General features: G+C 34.0%; 1 protein-coding gene across 2 annotated transcripts in view; it reads right to left on the bottom strand.

Annotated features, from left to right (window-relative positions):
* Positions 1–24,706, bottom strand: part of MICU3 (Mitochondrial calcium uptake 3) — a 156,903-nt gene that overhangs the window by 10,832 nt on the left and 121,365 nt on the right. For both annotated transcript variants that reach the window (XM_085956335.1, XM_085956336.1), the window contains exons 2-5: positions 13,962–14,103; positions 8,939–9,049; positions 5,564–5,611; positions 255–337 (exon numbers count right to left, since the gene is read on the bottom strand). In XM_085956335.1, the coding sequence (XP_085812461.1) occupies positions 255–337; positions 5,564–5,611; positions 8,939–9,049; positions 13,962–14,103 (384 nt within the window). The remainder of the gene's footprint in view (positions 1–254; positions 338–5,563; positions 5,612–8,938; positions 9,050–13,961; positions 14,104–24,706) is intronic.

Here is a 24,706-nt window from a genome sequence, read left to right as displayed (position 1 = left end):
GATGAATATCCAAGTGTGAATACGATTGTCATGTTATTTATTCCTTTGGGTTGCTAATAGTATTTCTTCAAGGAGTAGATGAGCTTGAACACAATATATTATCTTTTGTACCTTAATTAATTGTGAATATCGGAATGACATTATAAGAGATGTTCTAAAATTGATTTAACTGAAATCTTACATTTTTCATCTTATTTTCCTTCGGTTCTGTATTTTATATTATTATATTATGATGAACAAAGATCATAACTTACGACTAGAAACTCGTTTTTATCGACACGTTGGTTGCCATCTGTGTCGAACATATTGAAAGCAATGCGGAAGCCAGACTGTGGTTCTGTAAACATAAAAAAAATATATAATTAAAACATAAAATGCATCATTTAATGAGAGCCAAATGTCAGAAATTCATGTAGTTTATTTAACCTTTTGTGGACAGCGAGACATCATTAGCGAGAATTAGCGATTAAGCCATTATAACTCAGTACAATTATTTTTAATTAATATAATTTTAAAGTAAATATGATTTTTAATTAAATATTTTTCTTAATGAGACAAGAAAAACAATATTCATGTTTAATTTGTATTCATGCATTTTGGCTTAACAATCTCGGTATGAACCGTTTTTTGAAAAAAAAATAACTTTAATAGAAAAGCTTCAGAAAACAGAAAAAAAATCTTGGTCACAATACGATTCGAGCACACATCTTTTGTTTCCCGGGGAGTGCTCTAGCCACAGAGCTATCGACCAAAGTGTGTATCTGGCTGATTTTTTCCAATACATACAAACTAATGGTATTTTAAATTTTTATGGTTAACACAATTTAAATCAATATTAATGGGTTTGATATATAATATAGCCTTAGACAGCTGGGTCATGTATGAAGATTGGATGAATGAATCACACGTGGCAAAAAAATACATTGGGTAAGGCAGAAGGCATACGAAGACCTGGTGAATCTCGCACGAGATGGAGGGACAGTGTCGAGCCAGATTTAAGCATTTTGGGTGTCCAAAACTGGAGAGAAGCCCTTTCAACAGACCTAAGATGGTGGCAAATGCTGGAGAAGACAATGGACTACAATGGATGTGTAGCCCAGGAAAAACAATTTATAGATAGTGGTGAGGATTTCATAAAATTTGTGTTTTTAATTAAGTACCTAGTTATTGTTTGATTTCATGCAGTGTGATACACAAAAAAACCTTCAAAAGCAAAAATGTCCAATCATTCACTGAAATAAATTCAATACCCTTAAGCGTTTGTTCTATTCGCAACATTACTACAATGAGAGGTACTGCTTATTTGTCGTAGGGGCTAAACGTATTGTTGGCTATGCAATAATAAAACTATAAAATAAATATTCAGCACAGAAGGGGTCAATCATGTATATATTTATAGTAAACAATATGTTTAAAGTTTAAAAAAAATTAAATGTGAATGAATAGCTGTACTGTGGCTGAATTCTCCATGATGTCAGAAGAAGTCATTCACCCAATTATGGTGTATTTCTTTTTTCATATCAGAAGCAAGCACACTGATTACCATTGTGTATAATCGGAAGATGACCCTGAATTGTGTACCAATGTGGCATTCCAGAAAACTGAGACAGAAGGAATCAATGACCGCATATTATGATAACACTTTGGAAGATGGGATGAAGATTTTACAAGGTCAACTGTACGGAAAGAAAAAAGCATTATTACATTTGGAATCTTGTTTTGCAATATAGAGATATAATAAGTTATTTATGAGACCTTTGCTCACCTGTGGAACAATTGAGGATCTGAGGTTTAAAACAATCAAATTGTTTAAGGTAACAAGGTTAAGAAGCATCAATGTTAAAAATGCGATTGTAGAACCTACATAACTATTTTCGACATCCCATAAATTAGAGTAATTAGACCCTGTTGTTATAATTCTCAAAATGAGACGCCTCCTTAGCAATCGATATCTTAACCTAGGTCTGAGACTACGTATGGTACGTTGGTATGTGCTCTCAATTCTTTTCTATGGTATGGAAGTATGGACGGTAAGCCAAGAGTTGTCACGGAGACTTGAAGCTTTCGAGATGTGGCTATATAGACGCATCTTCAAAATTCCTTGGACTGACCGGGTGACAAACGTTGAAGTTCTCAATCGAATGGGGAAGGACCGAGAAGTTCTACGTAGTATCAAAACCAGGAAACTACAGTACCTCAGCCACATTATCAGAGGACAAAAATACAGCATTCCCCAACTTGTCATTCAAGAAAAGATCAATGGGAAGCGTAGCAGAGGACGGCGCCGCATTTCGTGGCTTAAGAACCTCCGTGATTGGTACGAGTGCAGCTCCACTGAACTGTTCCGGGTAGCAGACGACAAAGATAAGATCGCCTTGATGGTGGCCAACCTCCGCTAGGGGATGGCACAATAAGAAGAAGAAGTTAAATAATTAATATTCTATTATCGCAATAAACCCATGTTAATGTACAAAATTTCCAAACACTTTCTTCTTAATTTAATAATAATGTTTTCAGGATATTTTAATGTATTAATTCGAATTATAAACGAGAATTAAGTATGTTCTGTCGTTGCATTTGCCATTGGTGAGTGTGAATAGTGCATGAAGATGTCGAAAGACGAAACCCGGGTCGCAAAAAATTACTCAAATAAAACAGTACAAAACTTACATGTTAGGAATAACATGCTTATAACTTCTACATGTTTGAATAATTTTTCATACATAAATAGGTAGGAATGCGGTGATGTGAAATTGTTCCTAATTCATTTTTACTTAAGGGGGGACATGCTCGTCGATGGTCAAAATTGAGTTTTTATTGTATTTTCAAACCATGATCCTGGACACTCCTTAAACGTTGTAGATAATCTATTTATATAATTTTGAAGCCTTATTATCCTTTATAGTTATTTTAAACATTTTATGACTGCATAAAGTATTTTTGTTACATAAAATAGTATTCTTTTAAACCTCTCGCTCTAATGTTTTAGAATATAGTCATATTTTGGTACATAACTGTGCAGTGGTGTTAAGATTTTTTACATTTATTAATTTTTAAACGCATTTATAAAACCATTAGCATAATTTATTACGAGATAATTTTTGTAAAATATTCACGATAAAAAATTATATTGATAATCTCTGTGATCCCAAATTTGGCAAGAATTAGGCATTTTATTATTCAAAAAATCGGCAAGATTAACACATTTGAAGATGATTCTAAAGATATTTATTATAAGCTATGTCTTTGACCATTTAAGTGTGATAAACATCTTATGAATAATGATTGCTTTATAATAATTATTGACCTAAGAATAAGGTAGTGTTTTTTTGAAATACGCCATTTCTTTTGTCATTCCCCAGTGGTTAAGCTACAAAATACGGCCGTAGCCATAAATTGACAAACTATAATTGAAGTAGGGAGTAAAATGATATTGACGCGCGTATTTGAACATGTACCGTTTAAAAAAAAATTAAAAAAAAAATCGGTTAGGTACATGTTCAAACACGCGCGTTAACATAATTTTACTCCCTACTTTAATTATAGTTTGTCAATTTATGGCTACGGCCGTATGTTGTAGCTTAACTACTAGGGAATGACAAAAGAAATGGCATATTTAAAAAAAACACTACCTTATTCTTAGGTCAATAATTATTATAAAACAATCATTATTCATAAAATGTTTATCACACTTGAATGGTCAAGGACATAGCTTATAATAAATATCTTTAGAATCATCTTCAAATGTGTTAATCTTGCCGATTTTTTGAATAGTAAAATGCATAATTCTTGTCAAATTTGGGATCACAGAGATTATCAATATAATTTTTTATCGTGAATATTTAACAAAAATTATCTCAAAATAAATTGTACTAATGGTTTTATAAATGCGTTTAAAAATTAATAAATGTAAAAAATCCTAACACCACTGCACAGTTATGTACCGAAATATGACTATATTCTAAAACATTAGAGCGAGAGGTTTAAAAGAATACTATTTTATGTAACAAAAATACTTTATGCAGTCATAAAATGTTTAAAATAACTATAAAGGATAATAAAGCTTCAAAATTATATAAATAGATTATCTACAACGTTTAAGGAGTGTCCAGGATCATGGTTTGAAAATACAATAAAAACTCAATTTTGACCTTCGACGAGCATGTCCCCCCTTAAGTATAAAATTATATGTCACTTCCACTAGTACTCCGTAAATCCTCAGATTCTCAATTTACGAAATACGTAAGTTGCTTCGCATTACACTCAGTAGTAAATTATTGTTTGCGGTCGCTACCAATTCACTGTAATCGGTTGAATGTAACTGAATGCTGTATTTCGAAAATGTTACTAGTCAGCATTGTGTTTAGTCAAAATAGTGAAAAGTTTTTATATAAATATATTATTTTATAGTAAGTGTTAACTGTTGTCTTCAAAAAACTATAAAAAAATTACCTTACATTTGTGTATTTAGGTAATTAATATGAAGATTATTGCAACTTATGTCGCTCTTTTTTTAAATGTGACAACGTCGCCCCAAAAGCAAAAGTGCACTTGTGCATAAATTGAGTTTTGAGAAAAACGCATTTTAAGTGTTTTTCGAGTGAAAAAAAATCATGGAGAGGTTATTACTTAATATTTTTAAATGAAATTTGGAATACATGTGACGTAATTACTCAAGATTGAAATGCATTTTTTTTTTATAATTTGTCAATTTTTGATTTTTAAGAGGTTTTAAGTCACATGTTACCTTTTTCCTATATGCATTTATGAATAGCTTTATCTTCATCTTTTGATTTGCGAGCGTCCACTTTACGCTTATTGTGATCTTCCAAAATATTTATTTGGGCCTCTTTGTCCGCTGCCAACATGTTTTTAAATTTTTCACAAATTTCACAAGTGCCCTTTTTCTGCAACGAAATTAATTTTTTGTACAAAGGCCCTTAATCACTTCTAAATAATTACACTTGTTACCCATTTCCTATATTATTTTTCTAAACATTGCACATAGTTCCTAAAATCGTGTACATGTTACCTTTTTCCTATATATTAAATGAAGATCAGTTTACAAATACACAAGTAACCTTTATTTTCTTTGCTCAATTGTGAATTTATGGGTTTTGCTTCACAAATGCCGTTTTTCCCATAATGTAGAGTGTAAAAAAATTACGAAGAAAACTGCATTCATAACTCAAAACCGTCAAAATTGCACATGTGCCCTTTTGCTTTTGGGACGACGATAACGTTTTCGAAATACAGCATTTAATTGACAAAAAATAATAATATTCTTATTGCTGTATTTCATCTAGAAATCGAGCTCATTAAGTATGTAGGTACATCTAATTGGTCACAATTCTATAAATGGTTTATCTGCCAGGAATTAGGACTCCACATGCTGCCGTTCTTATCAGTAGTCAGGAATGGCATTATTAAAAATGGCGAATCTAACAACGACTTGGATAGTAAATATGATCTGTGTGATTTGAACCAGCTGCCAATATATCAGTAAGGCAGCATGCTCACCCGTTTTAATCTGTACATTTTAATAGATTTCAAAAGAACTTACTGGTCAATATGGAGAGCAGAAACAGGTATTCCGTGTAAGATACAATTCCTGCAATTAGAGATGAAAAACAACTTTAATTATTAATTGCATTATATTTAAAAAAAAAAACACACACACACACCGATATACTTACAAATCTTACAATGTTATCATATGTAGCTGACACCCATTGCATTATATAAAAAATACACTTTCGGCAAAACGCATTTCAATTCAATCTGATTGAAGAAAAATTTCAAAAAGTGTTCCGTGATCAATAGAGATGAAGAGACAGTGTGGGGAGGGACGCCAGGGAGTTGTTGCTGGTCGATGAGGCGGAGAATTTAGGGAGCCTGGGGTCTATTTGGGCTGCAGCGCTAAATAAGAAGAAGAAAATGTGAATTGGCTCTGGAAGATAAGATAATTTTGGTACATACATAAGCTGTACTAAAATATTTTTGGCAAAATCAGACGCTGGGTTTGATTTGAAGATGTTTCACTCAGTATTTTTCAAAATATCAAATTGTTTTCGAATCGCACATGCACACAAAAAATGACAATCTAAGATTGAATAATTAATGGAGTTCTAACATGTCAACATCAGTTTAATTAATTAAATAAATCTACGATAATGAGTTATTTACGTTGTTAGCTGTTTTGGACTACAAACCCATCTTCAGAGTGATACTAATAACAATAACTTATGTGTTAAATTGCAGTTTAGTGATAAGTCAATATAAATAACTCAGTTATCGTAGAATTATCAAAAATCTTTGTTTTTAAGTCATTAATTGTTTCATCATAATATCGATTACGACGTTTATTAGAGTAGGTATACGTATATGCACTACATAATCTGAAGATAGTAATCAGACACTGACGATGCAATGAAGACATTAACATATGTTCAAGTACATTTTTTACACATTTACTTTCTCCATGGACCATGAGATAGGACGTTGAGTAATAATTATTGGAGGCCGGCACGCATCCATGTAATCAATAGCATCACATTTATTGAACTAATATCATTTACATTAGCAAACGAACTAAAGATGTTGAATCGTCTTCCAGATGGAAGCCTTCTGTGAATTCCCTATACGACCGCTGACGTAAGAGGAATTTTGTCCGCAAAAACTACTCCCCTATTGATATTAATAAACCATTTCTTTTATTCAACGAATAATTCACAAGATTTGAGAATGTAACATTCTATATAATATTATTGAACATACATAACTTGAAAACATCTCAGATATAATACCTATACCTACGTAGCTACGGGCGTAGCTTAATTGGATAAAGCACCGGGTCGGGTGTCGTATAATATGAGGTGTTTTCAAGTTATGTATGTTTAGGAACCATATCTATAGAAGAAGGTTTTGTTCTATATATATGGACCAAACTGTTTATTGGATGGACCTTCCTTTACGTTTACAGTAACAATATTAGTTTGAGGCGAAGTGCAGTGTCACAGTTAGAGTTGGGTATTTCCCGAGAAAATCTCAATCTCGAGATTCGGGATTTCCCGAAATGATGTAGTCTTGAATTCTCGAGATTCGGGATTTCCAGAAAAGAATTCTCGAGATATCGGGAGATTTAAAAAAAACCTGTAAAAATCCTAAAATCAGTGTAAAAGAGACAAATTCGAAAAAAATATGATTTTTTTTATTTATGTAGGTAAGAAGTAGGAAAATAGATGTATGAAAACAAAAATAATTCAAAACATTACTTAGTACAGTAAAAGTATAGTAAAAACACCGACCGTCAATCACTGCGTCTGAAAATCACGTACGCTTTTGAGACACAAAATTCCCTGATGTTTGAAAAAATTGCGCTCATTTTGTGTCAATCCGATCAGTCTTTGAACGTTTTGTGTTTTCTGTTCACTTTTTTCATATAGAAAATGGTTTTTTCAATTAATATTTGATAAAATATAATATAATAAGAAAATATAATAAATAAAATTAAAAAGTTGTGAATAAGACGAAATCTTTCGTATTTATTTATACTCGGCATTGTCATTGTACCGAAGCTCGAAAAAGAGATGAGATTGACTGACAACAGTTTGACTACCAGTGGTAAGAATACCAAAGCATAAGAAGAATGGATGACTTAATGATAAGTAAAGTTTGGATGTCATCAAACCCCCCTGGGTGACAACTTTATTAAAAATATATTAATACGCTGTATGTCAATGCACCGCAATACTGATAAACGAAACCTTTTATTATTATGAATATCTTAGCTTTACGATTGTAATCGATTCGTATGGTTGACCCCTGGCTGATTAGATGAAATAAATAATTAAAAAAACTCTATAAACAACACAAATGTTGAAAGGGGATATTAAATTTGTTTAGAGTAGGCATAGTTATTATTTTATTCTAAGTGAGGTAAGGAATATTAACATACAGGTGCATAATTAATGCAACAGTATTTTATATGCGACACAATATAGTAAGAAGTAAATGAAAATAATGGTGATATTTTTCATATGACAGTTAATAAAAATTTATCTATCACTATACCACATGATTATATAAATTATTTGATTACGACACGTGTTTAGCTTAGGTACATAGTTAAGCCTTAATATCAAAGTGTTATATTTGAGTTAAGTTATAATAGCATAATTTATTAGAATTGACAATGCTATGAGGTCAATATGCTGGGGGTAGAAAAGAGGTGGCAGGTGATAAAATTATCAATTTATGATTAAGTATACTTAGGGGGTGTTAATTTTTAATGGGAAAGTGAGAGGGATTCGTGAGTAGCGAGGAGAAATTATTAGGGTTTAAAATATAGATATGTAATGTTTTTATCGGTATTCTTATTTATTTATAAGTATTTAAACATTATTTAATATTAACGGTCCACATGCTCAGCGTAGGTCAAAATGGAGCTTTTATAGTATTTTCAGAGCATAAACCTGGACATTCCTTAAACGTGGTAGATAATCTATTTATATAATTTTGAAGCAATATTAGCCTTTATATTTATTTTCAAACGCGTGTTTGAACATGTACCTAACCGAAAAAAAATATTTAAAAAAAAACGGTAAATGTTCAAACACGCGCGTTACCATGATCTTACTCCCTACTTCATTTATCGTTTGTTAATTTATGGCTACGGCCGTATGTTGTAGCTTAACCACTGGGCAATGCCAATAGAAATGGCGTATTTCAACAAAAATACTACCTTATTCGTAGGATGTTTATTACATTTGAATGGTCAAAGACAGCTTATAATCCTTAAAATACTATAAAAGCTCCATTTTGGCCTACGCTGAGCATGTGGGGCGGGGCCTTAAGTCTCCTTTATTAAAGTGATAAAGAATTTACATATTATGTAGGTATTTCCTATCTATTCGAAAACATAATTGGGATTACTTGCCTTTGTCACGAAGGTTCCTGAACATCTGCGAGGATCCTTTGTTGAGTGAGGGCGTTGAGTCGCGGAGCTTTTCGATCTCCTTCATCGTCAGATTTTTTCTTTTCAATCGGGCTGGAAGAAAAAAAATTAATAGGTAGGTAGGTATTATAAATAAATTTATAATTATGATAGTATGAACAAATCGATTTAAAATACATACTTGTGGCATGAAACTAATTTCAAGTCATTGCTAAATGCTAAATATATGAAATTTAAGCCCAAAAGGTTACTTTATGTAATAGGAAAATTTTATAGAGATTCCAGAAGAAAATAGTGCGGTTGAATTGGTAGCCATACAGTTATTATCCGTGGCTTGGCAATATTGAATGAAATGTGGCGACCAGTTTTACGTTTCAATAATGTTCATACGACGCACCTAGGAATTTTGTGGGCCTAGGCTGTGATTATTTTTATTTTTAATTGTGAACAACTATTTCCTTGTAAAGCCTTTATAACTCGGGAGCATGCAGTAGAATCATATTGTCTTCAAATTTCGACCCGCTTATTATCACAAAAAATAGATAGTTCAATAACTTCTTAAAGGTGTTTCTACAGGACCCCTATCTTTGAAAATTAGTTTAATTATTATCTTATTAAATCAAATTAGCTCATTGGTACCATGGGAGTTGCAGTAGAAAGCGACTGAATGACACGAATTTACGTTGTTTTCATGACGGTGGACACAATAAGGCAATGTTGTAAGCTTTTTTCATATAAATTTAGGCTCCGGTTCTATAGAACGTCTTTGGATGGAATACAAAGTCTTTAATAGCATTTTGTTTCGTTAAAAAGGTAGCGAATAATTCGAATTTCGAACGTTCGCGTGTCTAGGTCGGCGGAAGAATAATGATTCACGCGTCTGCCGTGCGAAAGTGACGCGGTAGAAATGCGCGGAACTCGTCGGCGTGAAGTGAGACGCGATCTCTTTTGCCTGGCTAGCTTTTTTACGCGCGAAAAAACGACGCGGAAGTGACGGACGTCGACTTTTTGGCGGGAAACAAAAACAAAAATGGGAAAAAGGCGCGTGCTGTCTGCAGTGGCGGAAGGCGCGAAATGACTTTGAACGTTTAAACACTAATTTGTTATATTGATTCCTAAGATTTGTGCTGAGAGCTTTGTGTTGGATATTATGTGTGAAATAAATCACGCAAAAGAAAATTGTGTGTGGTCTCCACGCGCGGCAGAAGTAAAACTTAATAATAATAGTTAAAGTGCAAATTAATCATTCGAAACGTGTTAAAATACGAAGAAAATCAGAAGTTACCAATAAAACCAATAAATCCTATTAAGAAAATTTCAGAAAACATATTTTGATCTGATCTGACAAGAAAAATCATTTCAATCTTTTAAATGTTCTAGATTTAAAATTTATCTTTATTTTTTTCACGTTAGTTTTCCTCAGAATCCAACAGTTTCTCGCATATCATGCTGCCACAATACTTTATATTTTGTGACGAATTTTCATCTGAAATTCCTTTCCTTCGGCCGATTTTACGGTACCGCGGCTAAAGGTATTTTTAAATAAAAAGCCCGATACTGTTGCATGGTATTACACGTTCATAGTATTGTAGCATATCACGAAATATCTATACTTACCTACTTACAAGGTTCATTTCCTGAAGGCAGACACGTGATGGGGCTGAATACTAGGATTATACAACTGTCTTGGATAGAGACGCACGGAAGCGGATGTTAGAAAAATTTATACAAGAATCGTAGATAGTCAAAATGTCAAAAATACCTAATTTATTAATTGTATGACTTATTTTGAACTGTTTACATCCCCTGATGTAAACACGTTTACCCCCTTTACATCTTCTGATGCATCGATTGCGTCAAAGAAAATTTCTGCTGATTGTGGCTATTATTCCGAGAAGCTATGTTATGCTATACCTACCTATTTGCACGTGTAGAGAAAAAAATAACTAAACAAGAAAATAAGTTGAAAAATGGCGCTTAAGATAATCTTGCAAAATGCATGGTGACGAAATAAATTGACTGAAAAGTGAGATAAAATTATTAGATACACGGTGAAGTCTATTTTTAATTTCTTCCGGTCATTAATGGGTAGATTCATTAAACACAAGAAAACCCGTAGACCACAACACAGCAGTCTGATTCCGCAGCTTTTAAAATTTCGCTTCAAAGAGTGACTCGATCAATCTTCCGGCCCGCTGTGAAAAATAAACAGAAAAAGGCTAAAAAAATCTCCAGCTACGCCTCTGGAAAGTTTTGCAACATGTCTCATCTTCCAATTGTATGGATTTATTTACGTTTTGTGTGCGCGGACCGGGACGCAGAGGCGAATTGACAGAAATGAAAAGCGACCGCACGGAATTGACTTGCGGCGGAAAAAAAAGAAAAATCAGCCAAGACCTCGAACAGCGGTAAGGAAACTCTTTTAATTGCTCAATGGAGTTGGATTTAATTACCAGAAAACGTGAAAAAACATTGAAGGACACCAGAGACGCCAATTTCCGGGAAGACTGGTTACTTGCGATTTGCAAGTCGTCACGGCATTGCTGATAATTAACCGAGGATTAAACAATTAATACAATCGTTGTCATATTTACAAAAAAAATAAATAAAAAATAATAGTGAGTAATTGGTACTCTCATAATTATGTGTAAACGTTCTGTCTCTGTGTGTGTTTTTGTACATAGTTCACTGGGAAGGAGGAAAAGAATGAAATTTTATTTCAGGATTACCTATGTAATTATATCAAATTCACTATTTAAAAAAAATTAAGACTGTCAGGATAGCTCATGTGCTCGTGTGTAGTATTATAATATAATAAAGTACAACGGGATAAAACAACATGTAGCGACAAGCGACAGTGAATAAAGGCGCCTTCACTCAAGCATACAGATGACGTCTGCCGTTCGGGATTTTATCACTCACGATCAATCTACGGAGAAATTACCCTTTTCCTTACCCGATCTGACGCGCGGGTTTGCTGAGCAAATGGTGTTTTAGTTCGGTTTTCAACACATTTTTATGAGATTACCACTGTATGATTTGGAGGGAGGAGTGTTGGCAGATTAGATGTTTACACATCAATAACGATAAATATTTACGTAATCTCAGTTAAAATTTCAATATATACTTGTAAATCCCAGAATACAAATAAAGACAGCGTACGTACCATAATTGAATTGACTGTTAAATTTTTTAATCAAACTATCCACATACAGCAACTTCATTTTCCATACCACGTATCACGTTTACATACCATATCGAGTTTCGATTGATATTTAGTTTTTATTACAGCTAGTCGTCGCAAAAGATGAGATATATCACTCAGAAGATCATCGATATCATCAGATCATAATTCAACCAGATTCATATTGACAAATTTTGTATTCATTTTCGATTTCGACTCCATGCGTAATGTCTGTGATAAGGGAATACGAGTATGCAGCATTATAATTTTGTTATGCCTGAAACATAAAGATCGACCGAAACATACGCATCTATCAATGTCACAGAACAACGTCGCATTGAATTAAGATTGGCTTGGAATGAAAAAAATAAACTGTGGCCCAGAGCACCGAGGTGCACACTTTGAAAACCTCTCGCAGGCCTTTCTTTAAAAACTGTCAGAAACTTGATTAAAAATAATTCTGTATCGTCAAAATACTTTTGTATTTAATACAAAAATACAAATACTTTTTATCACAATTTTTCTCTTTTCAATATTAAGGCTATACCTCAGTAGAGGCACGGTCTAAAAAGATCGTGGCTAGGCGATGCGCTGATTGCGGGTCGCGGGTGCAAATGACGCATGCCGAACGAAATATAATTTGTCATATAAATCCAACATGCGTCTATTTAATGTTCTATTAGTAACAATAATCATATATTCATTGACATGTTTTCTTTTTCAAGTAAATGGATAACGTTTTTAGTCATCTTTACACGATTTAAGAATTAATACCACCGTCACCATCACGAAACAAATTGACGTGTTCCCAGCTCGACGTTCTCTCTCCGAATGCCAGCGAGTCCAAAATTTCATCGCGCCTATAGTTGAAAATTATTTGCCGTTTCACTGATGTATCGTCTTAACTAGTCAAAAACAAAATTACTCCATAAAAGCTCACACATAATATAAGTATGTATGAAACTTACTTACATCGCGTTTGCATTATACGATTGTTTCATTATATATTTGTCTTGATTTATCTGTCTGTCTGTAGCGCACATACTGTCTCTATCTCTGATGCACGCGTTTTTGTTGCGCGGTCGCATAAACAAAACGTCCACGCTGCAACTCGCTACACATGATACTTCAGTCACTTATATGCATTTCGCTTACACGCGTTGGTATTCGAATCCACGCGTTCTTTAGATAAGAATTTTCATATAGTAACCTACCCTATTTTTTTTTAAAACCATATCCGATCCAAGAAGATCATATGGGCCTCCAAAGAGTGGACGTTATATTAACAGATTTGATTTAAAAAAATGGATATTAGACACTTGCTCAACTTATTAGGACTATTAGGTTTATACTCTGGGTCCAGAGACAAATTGAAAAACAACATGTGAATTTGCCAGACCCGGAATTCAAGCCCTGGACCCACGAAATTATAAGCTGACGCGGCAACCGCTTGACGATCGTGGGCCGTGGGGTGTTTTGCTTATTAAAATATTATTATTGAGAGCACCGACAACAATGTTGACATATTGCACTGCTACCTGGTATGTAATACTAAGCCATGGTCATGTAGTAATTTACCTCTTATATCAAAATTATTACATTTTAAAGCTTTTGTAGTCACTGTAAAATATCTTGGAAAATGTTATGTGGCAAACTGTGCCTGGTACACCATATTTTTATGAGAAATAAGAATCTATTATATTTTTGAGTAAATGACAATTAATTATTATTGTTGGTCGGAATAGTAATTCTACGTGTTAGTTCCATATTGAGATGTCAATCATTGCGAAATAAATGAAGAATAACTTAATGATAACTCACGCCTTGGTTCTTGCTCGACGACCGATTCGAGGAAGTCTTGAGGAGTCATGTACAGCTGGCCATCACACTCCACCGACGAGAACTTGATGAACCGGCGCTCCCGGGAAGTCAGTTTCACCGCTCGTACCAGCGGATCGTCATGCTGGAAATCGAGAACACATGGTAAATTATCGGAGAGATTGGAACACAAATGTAAATATTTATTTGGACTATTGACTGCACCAGAACTACCGGTAATAATGAAATGCATCAATAATTATTAAAACACGGTACTGATAGATAAAAATAAGGGGGTGAAGTCCCATCCCGGACAGAAGAATTCATGTGCAATATAATTATTAGTATGAGATTATACAATTACATTATTAATACGGTTACATGTAAGTTGTACGTATGCAGTTCATCGTGGGACACTTATTCGTGCAACAACATGAGTTCGTATAACATTTTATCAAATGACGTGTTCTTCGTTGAACATTTCACCGTGGAATACATTTGTACGTATCTTACAAAATGCGGCGATAGTTTGCAAAAAGTACTGTTCCAATTAGATTAACCCTAACCTAACCTAGAAAAGACATCTCATCAAATTCGCCACATGTGTAGCATACGTACAAATATACTCCACGGTGAAATGTTCAACGAAGAATTCGTCATTTGATTAAATGTTACACGAACTCATGTTTCACGTACTGCGGCATACGAATAAGTGTCCTGCAGTGAACTGTTTACGTACATATTTCCGGGTACGTATTAATACGGGGTCGCACCAAGCCCCACTTTATTCAGACCACGGTGCGAAACTGAATTTCGATCGTAGTGGTAGTTATTGCTTATATTTCGAATGCAATATGGTAAACTGTTTGGAGAAAAATATGATGATTGTTTAAAATTGAAAAAAAAGTAATATGGTAATTAATATGAACGAAATTACCACATTGGATTCGAAGATACGCAATAACTAGCACTACCATCGGTGTAAATTAGTGCCACGGTCTTGGGTCGCTCAAATATAACGCCACACTCTGGGGGGCGGGGGGTTGTGTTCTGTGAGGACCAAATGCGCTTGTACATCGCGCCTGTATGGCTGACCATGTCCCCCAGGTCTTGATTGAAATGGATTGCTAAGATGCCCATTAACGTTTCATATCTCGGTTATAAAGCTTTCGACTTTGATGATGATTTGAAAAAACTTTGTTGGAAGGGCTAAAAAACAAAAAAGGTTTCGACTTCCATTCCGAATAGAATTTGTTAAATTAAAATGAAACTATCAAACTCGAATACGCGAGAAAATAAATATTTTTGATTTTGAGAATTGTCGAACCTCCAGAAATGAAAAACGTTGGGTCACAAGCTCTATGTATGACGGATCTGGGAATGGGACGATTTGACACCGCGAACTGGCCTCCGCCGATTGGCCTCCGGTAATTGGCCGCCGGTACAATCGGACGCCGGCCCAATTGGACGCCGACCCAATTCGACACCGACCCAATTGGCCTCCGGGAGGATTGGACGCCGCATAGTTGAATTAAATGCGCAAAGGAATAGACGTACGTTACGATTTGTTGGAGTAAGTAAGCAAGTCAGTTTAATATGCTTCTATCTTCTCAGTAGTTGTACCTTATACATTTCGCGCTTGACACATTTTTAATATAGATTGAGAATAATTATTATGCCTTATGATGTTTATTAAAAGAAAATAAGTCTTCCCTCGCTAAAACTTAAAGATGTGCATAATCAATTAATTTATTGTCTATACACGGGTACTTATTTATATTTACAACAAATATTAAAAATAATGTTAGATGTTAGAATGAAAATTACATTATATTTCAGCGTTTTATCGACTTAATATTATAATAAAGCTTAAACATGTATATTATTATGCATAAATGCGTATTTTAAGATAGTATGAAATTAAAAACAAAATATTAAGTAAGTTATCTGCTAAGTATAAATGTTTCAGTAGTTTGATTGATAAACTACTTAGGTACTGGGTGCTGGACGAAATCCCGAAGGCCGAAATCCCGAATGGCCGAAATCCCGAAAAATAAAAAAATACAAACATCAATAGTTGCGCAATTTTTGCAAGAGAGACAAAAACCCATTTTTTGTGGAAATATAAAAAAAATGTAAAATACACACATCAATAATTGCGCAATCGTGCGCGCAATTTTTGTAAGAGAGACAAATCTCATTTTTGCGGAAAATGGGTTTTCCGATTGCGCAATTTTTTTCAGGAGAGACCATTTTATAGAACGAATGGATTTTGTGTCTCTTGCAAAAATTGCGCAATTCGCGATTGCGCAATTATTGATGTTTGTATTTTACATTTTTTTTATATTTCCACAAAAAATGGGTTTTTGTGTCTCTTGCAAAAATTGCGCAATTATTGATGTTTGTATTATTTTTATTTTTCGGGATTTAGTCCCAGTACATTCCCAGTACTTAAGTAGTTTATCAATCAAACTACTGAAACATTTATACTTAGCAGATAACTTACTTAATATTTTGTTTTTAATTTCATACTATCTTAAAATACGCATTTATGCATAATAATATACATGTTTAAGCTTTATTATAATATTAAGTCGATAAAACGCTGAAATATAATGTAGTTTTCATTCTAACATCTAACATTATTTTTAATATTTGTTGTAAATATAAATAAGTACCCGTGTATAGACAATAAATTAATTGATTATGCACATCTTTAAGTTTTAGCGAGGGAAGACTTATTTTCTTTTAATAAACATCATAAGGCATAATAATTATTCTCAATCCATATTAAAAATGTGTCAAGCGCGAAATGTATAAGGTACAACTACTGAGAAGATAGAAGCATATTAAACTGACTTGCTTACTTACTCCAACAAATCGTAACGTACGTCTATTCCTTTGCGCATTTAATTCAACTGTGCGGCGTCCAATCCTCCCGGAGGCCAATTGGGTCGGTGTCGAATTGGGTCGGCGTCCAATTGGGCCGGCGTCCGATTGTACCGGCGGCCAATTACCGGAGGCCAATCGGCGGAGGCCAGTTCGCGGTGCCAAATCGTCCTAGACCCGACGGATCTCGCACAAAAGTGAGATACCGCGCACGGATTTTTGGACTATTTCTACAAGTACATTTTACAGGCATATCGCAAAGGATAAATAATATCTACTTATGTTGCATTATTTTTGTAGTCTAAAATAGATCAAATCTATTCTACGAGTACCTACCTAATGCGCTATTATTGCGAATGAATTGCAAAGATATTTCTTATTATGACAACCAAGGCGGAAATGACGTCGATATCTTAGCGAGAAATCATAGCGCCACAGTATTAATTTTATTATCAGATGTAGATGAAATTCGCAAGAAACTGTAATGGGAATTCCACAGTATGTAATCGAAAATACGCATTACTAAAATTTTTAGCTACCGACTGTTTAGTCTACACACTACGAGTAGATTCCTGAATAACCGACTAGGTATGCAGGTATTCAATATTTTAAAAGTTAAACTGTAAGTAATGATCATGGTATAATACTAAGTCAGTATATCTATGTGATACTACTATCCTGTGAACTACGTGGCGAATCACTCACAGAAATTAATAATTATTCCGTAGATCAAGCGGGTTCTAGGTTTTCCGTATGAAAAATTTGTTCTAGCAAACTCTATATCGCAACAGAATTTGTTCTCTTATCAATTTATTGTCCTTTATGCTCAGTATGCATTTTTACATACCACACTGTGATGCTCAAAATTTCTGATCGTCCCTTTTACGGAGGGCGTATGTTTCGTATACACCTGTGATATAGTACCTATGTACGGTACGTACAAGAGGCACAAAAGTCTAGCGGGATATATTATATAATATAATTGTGCACTTTTGTGTAAAAGCATGAAGTTCAGCATGATGATATTTAATATATTGACCCGCTCTAAGATTTACCTAGGAGCCCCTAAATTCCAAAATGGCGGAGAAAAATTCAATTTTATATAATTACCGTATGGTTTAATTGAATTTTAGTTTGGAAATATATGTTATGATGTTGGGCAAAATATCATAATTATTTAATTAATTTGCAGATTAGACAAGTATATTATAGTGCTGAATACTAATTACAACATACATACCTACAATATATGCAATAAAAAAATATTTTTGAAAAAAATACGAGACCCAACAGGATTCGAGCTTGCGTCTCTTGGGATTCGCGCCCACGTGCATTGACCACTATGCTATAGGAATCTTAATCTAATCTGAACTCCGAAATATGTATTACATCAACCCATTCTTTATTTCTGATGTTTAGTAGCTGAATTGATCTAGTGAATGTAGTGCAAGTCTATTTTCATGGGGCATATGTTACAACACAATAATTATTTGCACCGACGAGTTGATTGAGCGGCCGACTATGAAGCCATGGATTCAATCCCACGGCCTGGCAAAATATATATGTTCTTTTTCCTGGTCACGTGCAAGAACCCAACGGATTGGCCCATGGCCCCCACAAGGGGGTGCTGACATGGCTCTAGCCTGGGGGCCCTGCGTGGTGGGTCGACCACTTAAGTGAGATAAACACCAACAAATCGCTTTAACAGTAAAAAAAGTCGCCTGCGGCGCTATTTCATAGGTAGAATTTTATTTTATAATTATTTTTAGTGTGTTACCTAACTAATAAAAATGACTATTTATCCGATATGGCAAAAGCCGCATGTTACTTAGCTATCACAAAAGGAGGTCGCGATCAGTGCTTCATAGCGTGATACAGAATGCCGACAGTTCAAGCGGATTTATTTAAAAATGCCAAAAAATACACGGAACCATGGAGTTCATGTTGTAGAACATTACACTGGCATTAACCGTAGCGATATATCGGGGGGGGGGGTGTGCTTTAGGATGTGGGGAACATGGATTGGTCAGTTAACAACCACTCCTCGCAAAAATCTCTACTCTGTAGAAACGTATATTATGTTCCACTTGAGAGCGATCATTGTAAAATAAGAATAAAGAATATTATTTGTTATTTCAGGGATTCACTTTAAAATATTTAGATATTATCTGGAGTAGACTCGTTAAACTGGAAAGTGGGCATTTTTTTATGACCGGCTGCGTTGCGGACAGCAGCGAGTGGCTATCAGATCAAATACTATTATCAAACCATTATCGCAAGTCATTTATTAGTGATACACATTTTTTCCGCAACGCCTAGACTAGTATAGACTACACAAATCATGGTAGTCGAGATTAATTTGAATATTTTATTATATTTCTTTTGAAAAATATAATACCACCACTCGCTAACATTGAAGGATTTACGACTTTAAAGTAGGTGTAGCCTTCATTCAATGACTGTAAAGTGGCCGGTCAAACAAGATAGCACGTAAACTACCGAACGGATTAATAAAATAGGCTTTGCAGGCAGTTTTGGTTTATGACTTAATGACGGTCAGGCCATTAAACTCAAGAAATACACAACCTCATGAATGTGCTCAAATATTACCAATTTTGATAGCGCTCACACAGACGAATATAGAAAATAACATATTATTATTTAAAGTTAATCCCATATTTATTCATAATTTAGGATCGTACCTTCTTATAGTCAAACTCAGAAGGTAACCGACTTCCCTTATTTTACGTTCCCTGATGTATACATTTCAGGACATAACTTTGTGATCGAAGTGAACAGAATATGCGGCTAAGCTTTGTTTTTCGAATTTCACCGTAATGAACCAAAAGTTTATTTTGACAATATCTGCGGATAAGACTTAGTATGGTACACACGAGTTTGCAGTGCGAAATGGCTTGCAGCTAATTTAACGGTTAGTCTTAGTTTTTATATTTTGACCATGTCCGATCCTAATAAGATCATATATGGACCTCCACGGTGTGGAGGTTCGTATTAACACATTTGTTTTTACAAGAAATGGATGTTAGGTATTGCCCAACCTATTAAGTCCATACTCTGACACAAACACAGATTGAAAAACATCCATTTTATAACAAACATGTATTTTTCAGACCCAGGATTCGAACCTGGGACCCACCACGTTATAGGCAGATGCTTAAGCCACTCGGCCATCGGGGTTAGTAGTCTATTCTTTAGGTTAACTTTCGTATATTTTTAGGTTCCGTCTATATTTTAGTAGTGCCAAAGAACGATTCATTCAGCACTTTCAACCACAGCCTTTCGATATCCTTCGCACCTGTGCATGACATATTATTATAATGGTATGATTTGACTTATGCCATAATCGCAATGAGCGCATTGGACAAATTCATGTACCTACCCAGAATGCAAAATGTTTAACTTGATGTGCGACAGCTTGGTGTACTAAAAACTCCTCTCGCGTTTACCTGGTCATTCCCTTCACCATGAAAACATTTGACGTTTCTTATGTATGTGTACATACTATACTTAAGTCATACAGATGTGTTAATAATGCAAAATTAAAAAGTGATTATATAGATAAAGTGATGATAGAAAATTATAAATTAATGAAGAAAAACGGCCAAAAAGAGCTTATTCGACTCATAAGCAATGTTGGAGAAAGAATCGCGGCGACGACAGGACAAAATATAAATTGACATTTTAATATGGCCATATAAGTAAAAATAAGCCAACTAAATGGGGAAAATTGCCGTACATAATATTATCATTGTATTTTATATTTCTGTTTTTATCAAGCAAGTGGGGAGTAGTTAATATATTTAGATCCTGGCAATACTACTTTGATTACAAACTTGTCGCAAAAACACCATACTATAATAATATGGTCGCCATATTCTCCATTCGCCAACAATTTTCTTTAAATCGCCGGTGATATAACGCTGTGGCATGAATTCCCTTTACTCATTTAACCATAATGACCATTATGGTGTCTATTTATTAAAGCTTTTCCGCACAGGGATTCTTGCGGTGGTTCTTGGTGATGATACAATGATAAAAAGCTTTATTTAATTACTGTTCTTTATCATAGTAGGTGCACTGTCACCAAATACACTGTCCATTTTATTAAACTATTTTAGGAATTAATTCTAGGAAATCTTAGAGTGCTTTGAAAATCATTAGTTATATGGATAGTTTTTTATAACGCCGTCGGAATCATCCGAGTAAGGTAATATTAAAACGTTCTTTCCTGGCCGTATGCCACAACTATTTGCTGTCACTATAAATATGTAATTTTTTGTATCGTCCACGGGCGGCTAGATGCGTTGACGGTCTAACGATCCCGCGTGCCAGCGAAAGTTCGAATCATTTACGCGAGACAACGAGGACCGCTCAGGCGGACGTCGCTTTTCGCCTTTTAACAAGACCGAGCGGCGAAATTATTTTTTACACGGGTTTTGTTATTTTTACGCGAGGAGCCGTGGGCGGAAGATCACAGATGCTTAACATGAAGAATGTGAGAACTTGATAATAATAGGATAAAAGAAAATAATGCTAAGTTATGAATTTTGAAAATATAAATGCGGGCTGTGAAAAATATACTGTCATGATCGTTCCACTGTGTCTGCCTACGTCCTCTATAATCTATAACAGGGGTTAGGTACCAACTGGTTTTGCAACGAAGCTTCCATAATTTAGTGCATATTGCTATATTTTTTATTCGGAAGTACTGTTATATTGAAAAACTCCAACGTGCAGTTCTTCTTTATTGTATGAACTGAGAATATGAACATAAATTTTCTATAACATGATTTTGTTCATTTTTGTAAATGCTGTACAGACTACATAATAATCAGACAATTCAATATGTGTAATGAATTTAATGTCGATAGTTTTATGTCATCACGCATGGACATTGTGTGCTTTAAGACTTAAGCGACCGGTGGATTGAGTCCCGATCGATTATCATATGACTGATATTATGTTTTTTTTCTGCCTAATCGCTTGTCTATAAATGATCGGTCATACAATTTCACTAATATAATTTAAATAAAGTATTAATAAGGCTTGAAACGCGGCATTAGTAATTGGCGTACGATCAGGAGGCTGAGGTGCAGCGGGTTCCAATAATCTCGAAGTTGTTGCGGATAACGGCGTTTATTGTTGGAAAACACTGTTACAGCGTGATACAGTCGAAATATTGTTCCATTGTATTAATATAAATTATAAATATAAACAGTTTATAACTGCGATAGGTTGTAAAATCAGTATCTATCCATAGCTCTTAACGGTATAATATTATATTTTTCACAATAACTATATCATAAATAACAATCCTTTAAAAACATTATTATTAAAAATCACAACCAATAATTAGAATTTTCTTCGGCTATCTTTTGGTAGTTCGATGTCTATTGATATATTTATTTGTTTATTAAATAAATATGCGAGGGCGCATAGATCCACCCGCGGACACACTTTTGAAGACCCCTGATTATACCTATCAACGAAATAAGAGTTTTTGTTACTTTGTCGTTGTCGGAAGTACGTATTATATTAACTTTACATAATCGACATAATTAATTCTAGACTAGACCACGTTATGATATTCAAGTAAAAATATTTAAATAATAAACTCTACTAAAGATAATTCGGAATTACCAGACGTATAATTTTCCTGACTGAGTACTAATTTTGCTGAGAAAAATTGACGCGTTTTGTTCAAAACAATTAATTAAAATAATTATTATAGACGAAAAGCACGAAAAGGTATATTCTGATATCAGATTTAACTCGCATTAATCATAATATTGTGTAGGTCAATAGCTCAAAACAGTCACCCGGAGAGTAAAAAGATGTGAGATTCGAGTCCTATTTGGTGGGCCTTTTTTCTAGTGTGTTTTCTGTGGTATTTCAAAAATTATGTATTTTAAATAAGTAAAGCATTCTTAAATCTTGTACGTATGTCGAATGATAAAATAATAAATTAATGTTGATTACTACTGTAGCAATCACACCATTCAGCATTAAATGAGTGACACGCTTTAAGGGCGATGCTTATACCAGCAGAGGCACCTAGCGGAAAAACATGAGACATTTTTTTGATAATTTACAATTTCAACTGTATTAATTAATGCCTAATTTTGTAAGTATCTGAACACATTAAAAAGATTTTTTTTTGTTAAAGATAAACTTAAAATTTATTGTAAAAAAATGTGAATTTTTTACATATTTATGTCACGAGTTACGTTATTATTACATTATATTTTATGGTGATATTTATTATTAAAATTTAGTTTATTAAGTTTTCAATTTTTTACCGTGTAGACTTTTGACTAATTCATCGTTATAATATTTTTTTAATTTATTTTAAAAAAACATCGATTTTTATAAAAATATAATGTGTATAACTTGAAATCCTTTTTATAAGTTTTCGGACAAGAATTGGATGAAAGTATATGACGGTAGTGATATGCCAATTACTCACATGGAAGCGGAATTCTTCCATTGATATGCAGGAAATATCGAAATATAACCAGGACGCGCCGCCGTACTGTGTGAGCTGGCAGTCCCAAATTTGCAACACCGTATTAATTTGCAAGACATATATTATTTAGTTAATTAATAACACATATAAAATTCCTAGCGTATAATGTAAGAAGGAGTGATGGTAGATCCCTGAACTCAAAACTTTATGAGTTCAGAGAGAGTTACGTAAAATACGACGATTTCAGTCAATGGGGCTCTAGTATTAATAAATCAGACGCGTTTACACAATTAAGTGTTCACAGTGGTATCAACAACTGGAAAAGTATTGCGTATCGCACAGCGAACTTGCGAGTTGTAGCAGACCATTACAGCTTTATGATAATGTTAGCGAGAGCTTTTATTCGCTAATATATCCAGCATGCAATCGTGCGTATTTCACGAAAGACTTGTTCTCTCAGTAATGTGAGCATATATTTAAAAGATAATAGGTAGATATTTTTTTTGTAAACCTTTGCAAACACACATGCATTGAAATAGATATTTTAAAAATTCACTAGGTAAATCTTATTCTATAGTGTCCATGCGAGAGATGTGCTTAAACTCTTCCCAACCACGCATTGGGCACATGTTAACCGCGTCATTGGTTTTCTATCTAACGCCATGGATAAACCACTATATTCTCCGCAGATTAAAGGATCATATTATGTTCGTTTTCCATTCATCGTCATCCAAATTCCGAAGTCTTGGTGCTCCCAAGTGAGCTTCTCGAATTCACCATTGAAGAAACTTAATATTATGTTACTTAATAAGCTACCCTCGTAGTTCAATGTGACATTGGCTTCTCAAACCGAGGGTTCCGGATTTGATTCCCGGTAAGATTATAATACCTTGCAGTTCTAACTTATCATTATCATTATCAGTAATCGATATATCCAGGCGCTATGAATACTCACCGATGGCAATGCACACTGACACCGAATACAGTTAATTTCTGATTATACCTATATGTAGCAAATTAATACATTAAAAGAACGTGAAAATATGAATGTGATGGAAAATAGTCTACTTTTGCTCCACAGTTCGATTTTTCGTTGGCGTGATAAATGTATTAATTTAATTTTGTGAATATATCGGTAAGAAATACAATTTTTAAAAGTCATACTATCAGATACCCAATCGAAATTTAAAAGCTAGAAAATATGTCAACAAGCATTGCCGCAGTTCAAACATTTCAACGAGGATCGATATTGTGATAGCCACCGGAGTTGTGAAAACAAAATGATTACTTATATATTATTATCTTCACATATAATTTTAAATTATCGAGAATGGAACGGAATTGCAGTTAAAAATCTTGACCACTTCTAGCA

This window comes from Rhyacophila brunnea, unplaced genomic scaffold, assembly GCF_057557595.1.
Source record: "Rhyacophila brunnea isolate RB1 unplaced genomic scaffold, BYU_Rbru_1.0 scaffold_6, whole genome shotgun sequence".
Classification (NCBI taxonomy): Eukaryota; Metazoa; Arthropoda; class Insecta; order Trichoptera; family Rhyacophilidae; genus Rhyacophila; species Rhyacophila brunnea.
The sequence above is the reverse complement of the archived record's forward strand: the minus strand, read 5'-3'. Positions and strand labels throughout refer to the sequence as shown.